The 18,008-nt window shown below is 31.6% G+C and overlaps 2 protein-coding genes across 3 annotated transcripts in view; both read left to right on the forward strand.

The window, feature by feature from the left end:
- The window catches only part of LOC145279907 (protein DEK-like), a 27,591-nt gene extending 25,107 nt beyond the window's left edge, over positions 1 to 2,484 (forward strand). Inside the window, exon 6 of the mRNA XM_080131458.1 lies at positions 2,198 to 2,484. Within this exon, the coding sequence (XP_079987584.1) occupies positions 2,198 to 2,291 (94 nt within the window). The 3' untranslated portion in view covers positions 2,292 to 2,484. The remainder of the gene's footprint in view (positions 1 to 2,197) is intronic.
- LOC145279906 (uncharacterized) lies at positions 2,349 to 17,489 on the forward strand. Of its 2 annotated transcripts, XR_013868484.1 has the most exons (8): positions 2,349 to 2,484; positions 3,377 to 3,618; positions 6,413 to 6,542; positions 7,575 to 7,642; positions 10,391 to 10,474; positions 11,839 to 11,907; positions 12,685 to 12,850; positions 16,344 to 17,489. XR_013868484.1 is itself a non-coding variant. In XM_080131457.1 (7 exons), the coding sequence occupies exons 1-7, from the start codon at positions 2,364 to 2,366 to the stop codon at positions 16,353 to 16,355; spliced, it is 726 nt and encodes a 241-aa protein (XP_079987583.1). In that variant the 5' UTR covers positions 2,349 to 2,363; the 3' UTR covers positions 16,356 to 17,489. The 2 variants fall into 2 exon arrangements, 1 of the variants encoding a protein (XP_079987583.1); XM_080131457.1 differs by lacking the exon at positions 12,685 to 12,850.
- Positions 17,490 to 18,008: the final 519 nt, after the last annotated feature.

Consider the following 18,008-nt stretch of genomic DNA (forward strand, 5'->3'; position numbering starts at 1 on the left):
CAATATAAACAGGTTGCTATATTCAAATTTTTTGATTTCCTCTAAAGAATAAGTCTTACTTAGTCATTTGTAAACGTTGCATCAGTCGGCACCATGGCCAAACGCCAAAAAAGACAAGCTATTGTGGAGCTTCACAAGGAAAAGCACACCCTTAGAGAGATTTCAGAGAAAGTGAAATATTCCAAGAGTGTTGTAGGCAGGGTTGTTAAGTCCTACAATGATACTGGCAAATAGTTTGTGCCTTTTAAAACCAGCAGACCCCACAAAACTTTGGCAAGAGAAGATCGAATAATGCAGCATATGTCATTAAAGGATCGTTTTAAGTCTTGCACAGAAATTAAAAGTGCTATGAATAGTACCTCATGTGTTTAGACAGACTGTTTCTAGACGACTGCAAGAAAAAGGGCTGTTTAATCGAACCCCAGGGAAGAAACCACTTGTTAGTTTGAAGAATAATAAGAACAGATTAGAGTTTGCAAACAAGTATGTAATTTGGACATATGAAAATTGGGCAAAAATATTTTTCAGTGATGAAAGCAAGTTTAATTTATTTGGAAATGATGGAAAAAAACAATGTAAAGAGACTTATTCATGAAAGATTAAGTGCAAAATGTACTGAGAAAACTGTCAAGTTTGGGGGCGGAAGTGTCACAGTATTTGTAATGTTTTCTAGCCAAGGTATAATGCCTCTTGTCTGGTTACAAACTCGTGTAAATGCGCAGATCTATAAAAATATTGTTCAAGATCATATTGTGTGAATCACACAGAATTCAGGTTTCGATAGGTCTACCTTTAAGCAAGATAAGGTCCCATGTCACAAGACAAAGGTGGTAATGAGTTATCTTAGCGAGCAAGATTTTGAAATTATGGATTGGCTACCGCAAAGTCCTGACTTAAATCCAATAGAAAATCTTTGGAAGACTTTAGAAGTGAAAGTTATGGAAAGAAATCTCACTAACATGGAGGATTTGTGGGTGAAGCGTCAAGAAGAATGGTCTAAAATTAGTATCGAGGATTGTCAAGAACTGAGTCCGTCTTGTAGTTGAAGATGTGCAGCCGTTATTGAGAGCAAGGGCTCATTTACTAAATATTGATTGTACATGTATTTTTATTGTTTTTTGGCTGTTTACATTGTTTTTCTCAATTTTGTCCCTTACTTTTGGACGTTCCTATTTTGAAAATAAATAATTGTTATAATTCGTTTTATATCCTTTGCAAATGATTAAAATTTTAGTATGTTATTATGGATGATAACGACTACCAGTTGTCAAAAGTTTCAGCTTTTCACAGTTATTTCTAACAAATATTAGGTTTTAAAATTTTGTCTCTTCGTTTTGGACGCTACTGTGTGTGTAATAAAACATGTTAAAAAACACTTTGAAAAAGAGTTATGAACATCTGAAAAGGAAACACTTGATAAGTGGATAGTCCTTAATCCGCGTAGTTTCGAAGAAATACTTTCCTTCTCATCAGAGGGTAGGAATTAGCAAAATGTGGGATCAGAGTGGATAGTCCTTAATCCGCGGAGTTTCGAAGAAATACTTCCCTTCTCATCAGAGGGTAGGAATTAGCAAAATGTGGGATCGGATTTTGCATAATATTCAAATAAGACTTTTTGTGATTTTTAGAATTCAGTCACAAGATAGATGAAGAACCTTGTTCATTTAAAGAATATAACATTCTATCAGATTAATTTAACTTATCAATTTTCTAATTTTTATTCTGGGTGTGGTTATTTTATGATACATCAACCTACTTTGATGAAAACTACAAGTAAGTCAAAGATCTTACTTGATAACAAAAAGTGAAGCAGAGGGAGTATGGTGAAGAAAAAGGTGATTACACGTGAATGGATAGTCTGGTGAAAGGTAAATAATCCAATGACGGTAAAATCCAAAAATATAACTCGAAGAAAGTTAATTGAGTTTCCATTTGCACAAGTAAAATCCAAGGAAATCACATAATTATATATGATGAGAATAATGGAAATAGTATTCCGACAAAATAGAGGAATAAAAAGGAACAAACCGAGTTATGTGTTCATCAACGTTTTGTCTGTACTTCAAGGAAGTCTCAAAATAAAGACGAAATGTTGAACACATAACTCGGTTTACTCATCTATAAGCTATTCTTCTGCCCAACTCTCTCGAATATATATTGCAAATGTTTTTACTTTTCTATGTTTATTTATTTACAGAAACTCAGCATCTGTTCTGAAAAAGATGTGTGAACTCTTTGATCTGGAAAGAAGTGGCACCAAAGAAGATATTTTAACCAAATTGATGAATTGAATATATATTGCAAATGTTTTTACTTTTCTATGTTTATTTATTTACAGAAACTCAGCATCTGTTCTGAAAAAGATGTGTGAACTCTTTGATCTGGAAAGAAGTGGCACCAAAGAAGATATTTTAACCAAATTGATGAATTTCTTGCTTGAACCCAAGAGTTCTGGTAAAAGTTTACCACAACCAAAAAAGAAAAGTGGGTGACTTTTTCTTTTTAAAATAAATTATAAAACTTGTTTATTGAGTTGTTTTTTTATTCTTTTCACACTAAGTAATTATGCATTGATAGCAAAGCTCATTTGTTCTGGTTGTTCATTTTTTTCAATTTAAATTGTAAGCTAGTGCAAGATTTCAGTTTTGGATGAGAGAAAGTTGCAACTGTAGAACATGCAGAAAAAGAAAATTTAAATTTTTCTATAATGACACATTTTTGAGGTGTGGTAGTCCCAAATTTAGGCAAATATGTATAACATAAAACTGATGATTTTTAGAGTCTTAAGTGTGCAAGAATCCTCACCTGTACCAATTGTTAATGTTCTAGATATGCACAAAAATGTAATTTCCTAATGTAATACCTGAAATTGTAATAATGCAATATTTTGAAAACTGCAATATGTTGGATATAAAAGAATCGTCTTATTTTACGATACCAACAACTCTGGACAGTTTGAAAAAAATCTAAGAAGCATGAATGAATCTAGATGATTTGACATCAAATTATTCTATGATGTGAAATTGGCAAATCCGAGTTTAAATCCTTCGGATCTGTTGCATTTACATTAAAATCATTCAAGATGGTATGAAGACTATTGTCTTTCAGCTATGAATCAACTCTCAGTTTCTGTTCAATCATTTATAATTGCCTCATTACTGAATAAGTCCCAAGTAGGTTGATATATCATAAAATAACCACACCCAGAATAAAAATTAGAAAATTGATAAGTTAAATTAATCTGATAGAATGTTATATTCTTTAAATGAACACGGTTCTTCATCTATCTTGTGACTGAATTCTAAAAACCACAAGAAGTCTTATTTGAATATTATTTAGACTCCCTGCTTGTCATTTTTATGATTTTTTTTTTCAGAGAAATCAAGCGAGGTTAAATCCAAGAGCAAACCGAAGAAAAGCAGCAAAAAGAAATCCGTTTCTAAAAAGAAGAAGAAGAAGAAATCTTCTGATTCTTCAGATTTATCATCATCCGAATCGGAAGAGGAGAAAGATGAAGAAGAGGAGGAGGAAGAGGAACAATCTGAGGAGGAGCAGTCTGAGGAAGAAGAAAAAGATAGTACTGAGGAATCTGAAGAGGAAGAAAGTGAAGAAGAGGAGGTAATTTAAAAAAAAAAATTGTCATTTTTGTGAAAAAGTGATTTCTATATGAAAAGGAGAGAAGGTTCTTTGGATACAATTAGCTTTACATTATTAATTAGTACAATTCTGCTTATGCTTCTAAGTTTTCAGTCATTTCAATCAGGACTTTGTGGTGTTGACTGGTTAATGTTTTTTTTTTTTATATGATGTCTTCAGCTAATCACTTTTCTGGTATGATCACAGTTCAACATCAACTGTAGATGAGAGATGTCTGTAAAAGTTTTATAATTTTGTCTGAATTTGCATTTTAATTTTATATCGATGTTGTAAATCATTCTACTGTAGAACTAGTGTAGTTTTTGAGAATTGATGTATTGTTTTTACACGTTTTGTGAAGTTGGGAATATATATCTTGTCCAATCTATATATATAAATTTGTATTCCTGTCTGTTTGTTTATTTGTTTGTTTGTTCACAATTTGATTAATATATACAAAAGGTCCATTACTTTAATACTTCATTCATTCCTATATTATAGTTTATTCTTGCAAAATAGACGATTAAGAGATGACCTCATTTGCATATTACTTTAAGGGAGATCGATTTATTAAATAGCGGTGTGTTAGTTATTGTTTATAGTGAGACGATTATTTTAAGTATTCTATTTAAGTTTATTTAAATTTGATTTGTATTGCGAGCATATTTATTTTTACCAACATTTTTTTTTTTTAATAAACCGATTTCAGTTATTTGCGTTTTGAGTTATTTCCCTTTGTTTTTGTTTTTTGGCAGATACTCTAACTAAAAATAATTCACACAAACTTTCAAGCATTATTTTTGGAATCAGTTCAAATAAAATAATTTCTGTGATTTCGTAATCCAGTGGATTTTTATTTTAAAATAAAGAAACGATCCAATTCAACTACAATTCTTTATTTAAAACCAAAACAAAAAAAAAACAAACTTTCATTTACGTTTTTTTGCCAGTTTTTTTTCTTCACATTTTTTTTTTTTTTACATCATAGCTGCTAATTTTTTTTTCTTTTAATAACACAATAAGTCCAAACTCATCAGTTTTATAATATAAAAATGTGTATTTCGGTTAACACAAATTCTACTTTGGTATTTTTGAAACTGAATTATTTACAGTTTGTTTTTGTTGCAACAAACCGTAATAACAAATCTTTCTAGACTGAGGTAGCATAAAAGAAATTCGCTTAAACTGGAATATAGTCATAAAAGGTGTTCAATATCCGGAGAATGGCTTCTCTTCATATCCCTTCTGCCAAAATATCTGGTGGAGAGTTTGTCACATACTTCTGCTTTTCTCAGGGGTGGGGGTACATTTTTGTGTTTTCATGCGTTCTTTTATTTCTGAAATTTTTGTTGGGGTAACGATGGAGTTGACATATAATAATGAGAAACCACTCAATATTCTTAGTATAGCAGGTGTGGCCCAAACCGAATTTCATGTCGACCCTGGTAACACTGGGTATCCATGCTAGTAATTGATATATTCTCAAAACTCAAACTGGATCTATTACTGATTACAACTCTTTCAAAGTCTTTCCCATAGCTTCCAAGCAGGACTTTAGCCTGGGACACGTTCTCTTCATGCTGTCCTTAATTTGATCCTAGCTCATCCCAAGCATTGTAGATATGATTAGTGTTTTTCTCAACTCCAATTCATGGGGTTTCAATCTGATGAGTTGTGTGTGTGTTGTGTGGAGAGCAGATGTTGAGATTGATGAAATTGTGGAAGTTTTCATACATCCACTTCTGGATTTTCTTGGAAGTCTGACATAGAGCAGAGTTCTCTTATCACACAGTCATCTCGCAGCCAATCTCTTTACCTAGCGTTTATTAATGGTGGCCAACAATTCCATATAATCATCTGAACGGAGTCTGAGTTTCTTTTTGAAGATGTGATCCAGCATAGCATGGCCATCATTGAAAACACACCCAAAGATTGAGGGATCTTCGTCTTTGTGCTGACTCTTGGTTAGTGGCTTATTATTCTGCATGTTGTACAACTTATCGTGGCAGTTCTTTTCATCCTAAAAGAACTAGAGCATATTTGACTTTGTTGAAGAGTTTCTTGATTTTTGCAAGACAGTTTTCTTGGGCCTTCACACTTAGTAGTTGACTTTTACAACATCTATGACAAGTATTATGAAGATCCTTGTTTAAAACTTCATAGTCGCTACTCTGATGTCAAAGGTCTGCATTGCCATGTTTGGATTTTACTGAAGATTTCTTCGATTAACTTAGAACATTTGCTATAATCCTTTGTGCTATGCTAGCTATTACTTCCACATCTTTGTCACAATTCTCTAACCAACTTGCATCTCCGAGCCATTTAAGAAATAACAAACTGCAGCACAGATTTTCAAATATTTTAATCTAATATGAATCTCTCATACTGATCACTCTCTATCAATATTTTAGTACTTTATAGCTTTCCTTTGCTCTTCGGCTTTCACAAAAGAACAGCTATCTCTTGTATTTTACTGTCATTAAGTACATCAACTATTAATGAAATGAATGAATGAACAATTATTAAATTTATCCATTACAGTATAAAAACAAATTGTTACATATTTTGTGCTTAACAATATTCTACTAGGAATTCATTCTTTCTTTTCCATTTTCTAATATACTTATCAGGATGATTTTGGATAATATTCAAACAACACTCTTATGTCTGATGAGTGTCCTCAAAGTATTTCCATATATTTGATACAAGTTTCTTTTTCGTTCCTGATTTTTTTTGTTTTAATTATTCTATATGGTCTATTTTTTTTTTTATACAGAAACCCAAAAAGAAGAAAAAGAAACAAAAAGTAGAGAAAAAGAAACCGTCAAAAAAAGAGAAAAAGATTGAAAAGAAAAAGCCAACGCCCAAGAAACCTGAAAAAAAATCAGCCCCTAAAAAGCGAAAAGGTAATTTTCTTTTTTTCCGTTATCTTATAAATCTACCAGCAATGCCATTTATTATTGTGCATTATTGGACATATACTGAATTTTTTATTTAGTAATGACTCTAAATTCATCATTCAGTGCCTGACAATGTTTAAAAAAGTATATTTCCGAAACTGTGCTCACCTTATGTGGTTAGAACTACCAACTCTTAAATGGTTTATGTTCAACCAAAGCTTAGAAACATTTTTAAATAATCACTTGAAAATAAAAATCAGCAAAGATGATAACTCCTATTTTAGATTGAACACAAAGTTGTCTAACCTTGGCCTTCGGGACAAGATCAAAGTGTAGTATCTGTTCTTCAGATGCTGCACTTCTATTTCTTGTTCTGTCAGTGGAGGAGAAATCCTTCACGATTGAGACAATTTTTATTTTTGTACCTTTTCTCCATGTTAAAAAACGACCCTGGTGTCTAACTCTGTCACGTGGGGAGGCATAGTAAATAGGTACATAAGATAGACAACTTTAATTGTATTCAATCTAAAATAGTTATCTTTGCTAATTTTTATTTTTAACTGATTATTTAAAAATGTTTCATATAACTTGCCCAAGCCTAACTAAATAAAATTAAACAAAGTAAGCAAATAGCAATTATTGCTGTCTACAATAATAACAAATAAAAATTGTCTAGACAAAAACGAGATTATCAGGACAACCTTGCATGACGATACTTTGTCATTTTAAATGCTACTTGTGCATAACTTTGAAAATCCAACCCGATTTATGTTAAAACAATGGCTTTATATTCTTTTTATAAGATTTAACTAATGAATTTTTACATGCAGTTACAAAATATTAAATACTTTACATCCAAAGAATGTGTGTTCTATTTATTTGCCGTTTTCCTTTTTGATTAGTTTAAAGTCTATGAAATACATGTAAAATTTTTTGTCAAAATACAATCTGCATGCCAAATAAACAAATGAAAAATTATTGTATATTCTGTAGACTTTCAAAAACATTATTAAACAACAAAAACGTTTTCTCTTGTAGTTTCTGAATCTTCCTCTGACAGTTCAGATGATGAGCCTATTATAAAGAAGAAAAAGTCCCCGCCATCGGTAAGCCTCCACTCCACCACAACCTGAAAAATGTGACTATTTAATGTCACCAATTTTGTTTAAACTGGTTGAGTTAATTATTCAGCAGTTGTTAAGAATGACTGTCCGTTGCTTTGCTAAATTCTCTTAATTTTCACCATTAAATTAAGTTTTGTTTTGTAAGGAAAAACTAGAATTTGCTGGAAGTTAAAGCTTTATAGTCTATTATTACTGGATAATATGGTTTTTGTTTCCTCTTAAAAACAATGTATCAGATATAAAAAGTTACATTTGGTTTACGTCTGGTTTAGTTTGCTTTGGCATTATTTATAGGTATTTTAATTTTTTACTATTTTATTTTACCATTTATTTTTTATTTTTTTTTTAATTGTTACCTTTAATATTCAAGTTTAGTGTTACTTTTGATACTGTCTAGTCATCTAGCTGCATCTTCATGTACTGTTTTATTTTCTTGAATGCCAATATAATTCTGTCTGCAAATGTTTCAGACATTTTGTGCAATTCTTGGCAATTTTCTGTTTATTCTTTTCTGCCACAGATGACAAAGCCATCTGTATGTGTATTTAATCTTTTTGTTTTGAAATAATTCTGAAATATTATAATTGAGTTTATCTTGTTATTTAAGATTAGTGGATGCTTAGAGATGATTGATTAGAGCAGTGTTTCTCAACCTTTGGAGATTTGTGGCCCTCTTACCAAGTATTGTAACACTCATCTGTTTCATACACTTTACAAAAAAAAAAATGTCCAACGATGCAAATTTTGATTTTAAGAAATTCAATCCCCTGTATTTGCAAATGCTCGTCCAAGAAAGGAAACGAAGCTGAGAAGCCAGCGTTTATTCATACCTTCCAGACTTCAATTTAAGCTGATAGTTTGGCAAACTTGCCTTGAACATTGCTGACTGTCACATCACAACCTTGCAAGCATTAGTTCATTTTGTTGAGTCTGCCGAAAATATTGGCCAGGTAGGCAAGCAGCATAACAAACTATTCATTGTTGCAGTGGACATGGGAGTTGTTTTTGTTCTTTTGTAGAAAGATTTCTGCTTCCATATAGAGTTCATACGGCTGAAAGATAGGCATTCACCCTCGATATCCAAAAAAACTTTGGAACAGAATTTCCGTATGTTGCACTCTTATTTCATTGGCTAAAAGTTGGAAGAGATGATTTTTGGTCTTTTCATGAATCAAGTTGATTACTTTGATCGTGATATCCATAACTTCCAATGGTAGAGTTTTTGATGCAAGAGCATATCTGTGTAATGAACAGTGGAAATATGTGTGGCCATTCATTCGGGACATGCATGATGAACCAATCATTGCTGGAGCAGCATCACTAGGGATGTGTTTGAAATTCTGCCAGCCAAGTCTATTAACTTAAAGAATCAACAATGTCATTGATATCTTGCTGTCGTTATGATTGACAGGGTATTACAAAACAAAAATTCTTCCTTTATCTTTCCCTCTTCAGGCAAGCAAAGGCGGTCAACTGGCTCTCCAGAATGATCTCTATAAACTTGTCTGATTGTAAGTTAGCCTGGAGCGTGCTTTGCTTAATTTCAGAGCAAACTTGACGGCATACATCAGTGGCCATGTGATTAATCCACCAGCAGATTGTGTCATTAGAAAGCGAAATTTGCTGAATCTGTTTTTGCCTCTGGTCCGATCATCGATTCCATTGCTTTCTCTGTACATGGTGTAATAAGTTTTTTAGCAATAATATGTTTCTTGAACTTCACAATTCAGTGTTACTTCATAGTTGAATTGTAGAGCAGGTTTTTCTTTGGTATGGAATTTAAATTTGAGGAGTGTCACTTCAGTTGTATTGTGCATTTTTTTAAGACAGAGCATCAATGCTATCTTTCTGCTTTCGGGGATGCATCTTATCACAATGGTTTGAAAGTTTGGAAAGAAGGTAGTGATACATTTGCATCACGACTGAGCATTGCAGACATTGCACGCATTCCATGCCATTTCAAATAACATTCGTGAATTCAAACTTGAGTGCTTACTAGACAGGAGTTTGTCAGGACAACCTGGCATGATGATACTTTTCCCTAGTAAACCCTGATTCAAAATCATATGGTATTCACAGCCCAAATAAGATCTTATGGCTAACTCACACTAGCTTTTATGAGGAATGGTGCACTTTCTCCAAGTGATGTTACCTCAAGTAGCAACACAAAGCTGGATAATATTCCATCAGACGAAATGAATTCTTGTCTTGGAATCCAGTAATACCAAAAGATGAAAATGAAAGGTATATTATATATAACATGAAAATGTCAACTGAGAAGAAAATTGTTCTCAACTTCAATCACTCGTATTATTTTGATTCTTCAGTCTGCTTTTCTCACCTTCAGTGTTATTTTCATAACATTTCTGTTGATGTAACCTCCAACCTCCTTCAGGTGTGGTGTATTTTATGATGAAATTTCAAATGGAACTCTATTTACTTCACGGGGGTAGCATGCCCTCGTTCCGTCAGCCATGATTGGATAGAGGTCGTGAGTAATTTGCAGTTATATTTTTTAGTTGTCCACACTGAGCATTGAAGCTTCAACTTTCAGGAGAATATCACTTTTAACAATTGATTTTTTCAAGTACTCTAATCACTGCACCACTGGTCCTTGATTATCTTTCCATGTTTTATTTGGTATTAGTATTTTACAAAAAAAAATTACTAAATGAATTTTTCTTTCAATTATGTTTAGAAATTTGCATTTAAATTTCTTTTTTCTTTAAGGATGATACTATACATAATGATGTGAAAAAGATTTTAGAAGGTGCCAATTTGGAAGAAGTAACCATGAAGACTGTTTTAAAACAAGTAAGTTTAAAACTAATGTCTCGGCTTTAAAAAATGTTTTATTTACTTGCAAGAATTACTTGGTGTTGCATTTGTCAAAAATGTTAAATATAAAATGCAGACCATATAATAAAGCTTCCAAAACTAAAAGTAAATGAGTAATATCTCATTGAATATTGTGCAAAATTTTATTTCAGATCATAATAGCTTTTTTAGAAATTAAATGTGTGGTTTTGAATTCTCTGCAATTGATTTTAGTGACGTTGATAATTCCAGTCTGTCCCATCACTGCAATGTTGCATCAGTGTTCTTGCTTGGAGCACTTCTATAGAATATGCTTTGACAAACTTATTGTACTTGTCTCACCTTAATACCCTAACTAGCAGCAAAATCCCACCCTTTCAGAGATCCCCAGATGCTGGAAACCTGTCTACTCTAATGGCCTCTTTTCACAGACTGCTTGCCTCTAGAATTTCTTGCCTGCACCCCAACTATACCAACATGCAGAAATTTATAGAACTCCTTGCTTAAAGATAAAAAAAAAATAGTACATTGATTTTCTTTTCTTTTGAATGCACCCTGGTCACTACTGATGTTCGCACCCAAATCACTTTGTCTACCTTATTAAGGTGTATCTGAAAACCAAATTAGACAGGTTTCCATGATAAAGTTGAGATCCCCATCTTTATGGCTAAAATAGCAAGTTTTGTTCAATTAACTGTATCTTATCTATAGTACATATTTTGGCATTAAATAACTATAAGAGTTGATGCACAGTAAAACAGACAAGCCAAAACTAAGGTGTACAAATGTTAAATGTCAAACTTTTAACTATTTAATGAAATCCCAAGTATTTTGTACAAAACTTTAGACTTAAGTAATTAAATGTTAAATTATATTTTGTCCTTACATTTTGGGGCTAACATGACATCACAAGCAAATTGATCAAGATAATTTAGTTATCTCCCCTTTACTAATTACATTTTGATGCAGAAAAATTTTTAGAATGGTGGTGCTAGTGGTATAGAAATAGTCTTACTCATTAGTATCTACCTAAAGGTAAACAGGTGTCAGGCGCTTTTATAACGGGAAACACATTTTGAAGACTCTCTTTGCTTAAGCTAGTCGTCAGAAAAATGCCACTTATTGAAAAGACTATATTTTTAGTAGGAATTAAACTGTTTATTGATCATGAAGAGGTATTATCAAATGTGTACCCCCAATTTCATTTTCAACTACTGTTTGCTTATTAAGCATAGTCAAGAAAATGCCTCTTTATTTGCAAAGCAATTCTAACTTAATTTCAACTAATAAATTCTAAAAAGTTTTTAGCCATTAATAATTTTTTCCTTTTATGTAAGTTTGTAATTATTTTTTTTCTTCAGGTTTATGCTAAGTATCCCGATTTTGATCTCACACCAAGGAAAGAATTTATTAAGTCAACTGTAAAACAGGTAAGTTTAGTTCTTTCTTAGTGATGTTCTATACATTGTTTGTCGTGATGATCAATGATTCTTTTCGATCTTGGAAATATTTATGCAACTTTGTTTTTAAATCTATAGTTTTCTATCTGTTAAGTTTCATTGAATTCAAAAGAAACGTATGGAGCAGGGTTCATACCTTTGGAAAAATATTTAAAAATAAATAAACTTAAAAAAAAAAATCATTTCTGTGTAGGGGTTTGTACTGTTAATGACTAAAGATTCATCTGTAGAAAGGTTTTTTCATAAGAAATCATGGTAAAAAACCCCCCAAAAAACTGTTGAATTTCCAACTCTCTTCAAAACTTATTTAAGCTCCAAAACTTGTTTAATTGGCTATTTAATGCAGAAATGACTTAATATTATACAGTTATTGAATCTGCCTCCTTCATTTTAACAATGTTGGAATATTTAATACTTTATGGAAATTTATACAACCATGAACTATGTATGGTACATATTTTCTATTTAACTTTGGCAAATATCCTTGATTATAAAAAAAAAAAAAAAAAAAGTTTTCTAAAAAAAATTAAAAAAAAAAAAAACCCTGCTACTTCTACAGAATTTAAACCAAACTTTAATGTCTAACCTAAGTTTTCAGTTGAGTTTGGCAAAAGTTGGTTTGGTTCAAAGTTTGTAGAAGCAGTGAAAAAAAAAGTTAATTGTAGCTTTTTTTGACAGTATTTTCTGAGATGAGTTATTTACATATTTCGGATTGTTGTCCTCTTCTTGGTTGTTGTTATCTAAAAGGCATGGAACATGGAAAGAGAGCAGTCTACATGGGCGGATTAGATAATGGGTTCAGTTCAAAATTGCCGGAAGTTTACCAACAACAAAAAGCACCTGAAGAAGGCCGGCATGTACAATGGCTGAAACGTGAACATAAACCCAAGATGAGGACAACAATTCGAAACATGTAAATAATCGAAGTTTGATTGTTAAAACTGTCTTTTAGTGGAGTAATACTGTTTGTTTTGTGTTGTGTTCATCTAATTATAACCCTCTCCCCTTCTGTACAATTTTCAGTTATAAATCGTTTATCAATTTAAAAGCTTTATTCATTTTCTGGCCAGTTGATCTTTTAAGAACTTCACTTCATCCTAGAATATTTTTCTTTCTTGCAGAAATCTTTATAAGATTAAGTTAAAAAAAAAAAAAAAAAAAAAAAATCTTAGAGCATTTTTTTAGTACTTTTTCAGTATATCATACTGATAAAATTATTTTTCCTTCATAGAACAAATCAACCTAAACCATACTATATATATATATATATATATATATATATATATATAAGCGGAAATGTGTGTATGTATGTTCGCTTTTTGTGTCTGTCTGTAAAAGGCTTTTTTCGCTGGACTTCTCAGTCGGCTCATTCCTTCTTAAAACCGTTTATATCACGTCTAAATAATAATATCTAAGAGTTACGAACGGGTGTCGCCTGTCTATTTAATTTGCCCAACTTTCACACGCTATTTTTTCCAGATTTTTAGAGCATTCCGTATATCTTTGGCTTTTCAGTATAAAACAAGCGAAAAACTGGCTTGCAGCCGAGTCATGTTTCAAGGTCAAACATCACGCGACTTAAGGCTCTCGCACCTGTTAATTCAGTTTATAAACGTTAAATTATGAGGCTTTTCATTTCTCTTCTCTCGTGGCCGAGATGGCTAGGTCCCAGGGTTTTTTCCATTTCGTTTCCATCTCCACGTCAAAGGTTCGAAGTTCAAGCTTACTTCCCTAAAACTTTTTTTTTCTTTTACACCTCCAAATACCCGCCCAACGTTTTTTTTTTTTTTTAAACAGGGTTTTTTGAAGACCCCCAACACACGCACACCTACAAACACTAGGGCCACGCTGGGTACCCCCCCACCCCACCCCACCCCACCCCACCTGCTAGTATATATATAAAATGTATTTAGGTGGCATTTTTTTTTTTATTTAAACACTCATAACAGAAATTTACTATTTAATTATATCAGAGTTCGCACTAACTTGAAAATTTTGACTTTAACCGTAAAAAAGCCTTTTATTTTTTCCTAGAAACATCCTTGAAAACATGGAAAATGCCTTAAAAATCTTATTCTTATTCAGTAGAAATTTGTCTAAATATTAAAAATGAAATCCAAATAAGTACTATTAAATTATTTTTCAAGTATTAATAAAAATACCATAAAAATATTTTTAAATACTGAAAATAAAAGCGGAATACATTGTTCTGAAATTACATCATATTGTGAACTTATATCCCTTTATCACGTTTTTATCTTTTTACTTTTAAATTTTGAACACAAGAGTTTATGCCCCTTTTATCTTGAAACTATTTCATTGGGTAGTTTCGTGAGAAAGGGGCATAACTCTTGTATCCACAATACAATTCGCAATTTAAAAGTAAAATAAATTTAGCAAAGAGTAATCCACAATGGGGGGAAAATAACACTATTAAATCGCGCTTAGTTGGTCAAATATAAGATTGTTGACAAGCATATTGCTTTGACAAAATGGGTGAAAGTGCTTTGAAATCATACATGGATGGCACTAAATGCAAAACAAATTAACACATATATTGGGAATTGGGAACACACATATTGCGAATATTGGGAACAGAACCCTCAACTTCAACTGAAAATCCCAAATCAATGTGTAAAATTTTAGCTCTGCCACAAACTGGAACTTTGGAAATAAATTCTGTTTTGGATTTCGCTTCAAAGAATAACACTTTGAGCAGATTGTGCATATTGAAAACTGTGATACAGTTGATGTTCCCTGATGATGCAGTTGTTAGTAAGTTTGCATGTGGCGAAAAGAAAACAGTTTATTTGAGTGAAAATGACAGGCTTGATGAACTTTTCACAATTTACATGGTTGATCTTTGTTACAGCAAGCTACTTCAGGTTGTGAAGACTTTTGGTGCTCTCTCATGGTCAGGTCAGTATCGAGAGAGGATTTTCCATGAACAAAGAAATAGAAATGGAGAATATGAAGAATCGGACTGTAGTGGCACAGAGGATCATCTGTGACCAGGATAGGGCAGTAGGAGGGGTGTATCAAATCCTAATAGTGAATCCCCTTATTAGTTTATGCTCCATGGCTGGACAATGTTATGACATGTGCTGAGAAAAACAGATAAAAACCAAAGAGAAAGGCAAACTTTAAGTAGATAGAAAAACTGAATAATAAGAAAATGAGAATAGAAAATGACATTAACTTCATCAGCAGATGTCCTTGTTCTGAAAGCAAAGAATTCTGGAAATTTGAATCTGTTGACAAAGCCAACTGCCTTTAGAAAATCAATTTGAAACTGAAAAAAAACTACTGGCTAAGTTTAATTTTTTCAAACTAAACAAGAACTGAAAATCATAATTACTAGATTACAAAGTGTAGCCGTGAGCTTAAGCTGTAAATAGTTGACGAGTTTTGTTGTGCGTTATGTTCATGTAAAAATAATTGTGACCTTTTAAAGGTACTTCATGAAATGGAGATAAATGAAAATGATTTTTTCTGTTTTCAATTGTTTTTTGATTTATTATATCATTGTTTATATATCAAATTTTGTTTGGAAAACTTGAATTTTGTCTGGAGAAGACCTTGAAAAACTTTGAAAATGAATATTAAAAATCTGTATAAACCCTGTATCTTAAATATTTTTGGATTTTTCTAATGATCTTAGTTAAAATCCCCCCCAAATTAATGTATGTCCCAGATGCATAATGTTTTCTATTCTTCATCAAATTATTTGCTGAAAAAGGAATGAACGAAAAAGCTGGAGAAAAGAATTTCAAAAGGGAGCTGTGAAGATGCCAAGAGTACCTTTTCACTGTTCCAGGAAAGACGTTAACAATTTTAATTTTGTGATGTCAGAATTCATGTCGCAGGATGAAATTGTATTATGTTAATAATTGAAAAATATTACTGGTTTCATAGGTATTATTATTATTGTGGGTTGTTGAAGTTTGATGTAGATAGTCAAATATTTTTAATTTTTGTAATTTCCATTTCAAAATCAATTTAAAAGAATTCAAAATACTTGGAAGATATCTACATCAAAACTGAGCAATCTACAATTAGAACTATGTGAAAATGTTCTCCTAGTATCTGACTTTATGCACCCATTTCTCAGCTACTTTTTGACATTCTCTTTCCTCCAGCTTTTTTGTTCATTTGCTTTTTCATCTGATGATGACTACAAAGAATAAAAAACATTTGTAATACAAAGGGAATGTACATGAATGTTTTTGATTTTAATATAAAAAAAATTATAATTTTTTTTAAGTAAAATGAAGTAGTAGACTTGTTATTTTTAAGAATATTTGCTTATATATATATATATATATATATATATATATTAGTGTATGTGTACTAATCTTTTAAAAATGTAATTTCTCATAACTAAAAATGATTTTGTTTTCTTTCAGATTATTTCCTGATTGCAGAGTTTCAGTTACATTTGAGAACAAAATGCTGCCCCTCCCCCATCCACTGACTTACTACAATTCAATTTCCCATCACTTGATGATCCCTTTATCCAAAATTTTTTCTAGTTTTATTTTTCTTTCTCCTCCCAAACTTTCCATGAATACATTTTCCTTCTCTCCTCAGTTTTTCTCATTTTCATTCTTCACATATTAGCATTAAAGTTTCCATGTCATTGTCATCATTTCCCATGAAACAAAACACTCACCTATCACTGCAGTTACGACCGTCGGGTTGACCGGAATCCATGAGTGTCAAAATATATTAACAAAATAATGGAAAACATCATCTTCATCACTTTTATCATTATCCTCACTGCATCAGCATCATAATCAGCATCATTTTGATCAATAAAAAACAAAGCAAATGATGAAATGGTTTACTGCAACTCGATTCCTTATCTTCAGACACAACTGCATTGATGGAGGATGATGACAAGGAGCAGCAGAGGCCACTAGTGTCCAGCCAATTTGTAACTTTTTATTATTCACTTATTGAATTGCCGTTAATAAGGCCAGCAATCAATGAGTGACCAGTAAAATATCTTGATTCTTATTTTCTTCCAATTTTTTTTTTTTTTAATCTATTGAATGGCTTTGGGGAATATATAAAGTTTGGCCCCTTTTTTCTCCCTTTATCATTATGAAATCAACAAAACCATTTTTTTCATAGATATCCCAATTTGTTTCTTTTAAGCATTCTTCAATCATTGAATATTTCTCGTCATTTCTACATCATTTTTTATGGTTTTAATCAAATTGTTTTTCTATAATTGGTTTAACTTTTGAGCATGAAAGAATGTTATAAATGAAAATTTACAAAGCTAAATCATTTTATTATTGAATAATAAACAGGAAATATATCTCATTTAATTCTATTCTATTTCTATCGTGATTTTTCTCTTAATGGCATCCAAACTGCTGAACAAATTCTCATCAGTTTGGATGCCTCATCAACTAAATGTTACCATCAAACACACTTTATTTTCCTTAATTTCTCAAGTCCCTCCTTGTCCAGTCTTTTTTTTTTTTATAAATGTTTTTTAGTGTTTTTATTTTTTATTTCAATGAATAAAAGTTGTAAAGAAAGATAATGCATTTCTTAATTTCCATAGAAACAAGTAAGCCTTTTTTTTGTTTTTTTGTTTTTTACTTATATATAATCTCAACTGTTGACGTAGACGATCGATTCTGGATCATCTATGTTTTAATGGATGAGGTCATGCTTATGTTACTTCATTTCTAACGTCATAAATAATCTCTATATTTTTATACCTGTTCTAGAACCGTTTTGCACCTTATCTTCACTCCTTATCTATGATTATTATCTATGTTCATTTCAACAAAAGGTTTGGTCGTCCGCATACTAAGTCTCCACTGATCATGATTGTGAAGATTGACTGTCTCAATTTTTAACTTTTTAGTTTTGCCTGATAGTTTCTTTGCATGTCTTCTGCTGTCCAGTTTTAAGTTTCTGCAAGTGCTAATATACTCTTTGCTTTTTTCACTATTCTCTTTTCTTATGAAAATATACAATCCTTATCCAATTTTGATGATTTTAATTTGAAAAAAATGTCTAAAATATAAGTTTTAAACTTAAGAAAAAAT

The sequence above is a fragment of the Euprymna scolopes genome, chromosome 7 (genome assembly GCF_053919585.1).
Source record: "Euprymna scolopes isolate OS-2025 chromosome 7, ASM5391958v1, whole genome shotgun sequence".
Lineage (NCBI taxonomy): Eukaryota > Metazoa > Mollusca > Cephalopoda > Sepiida > Sepiolidae > Euprymna > Euprymna scolopes.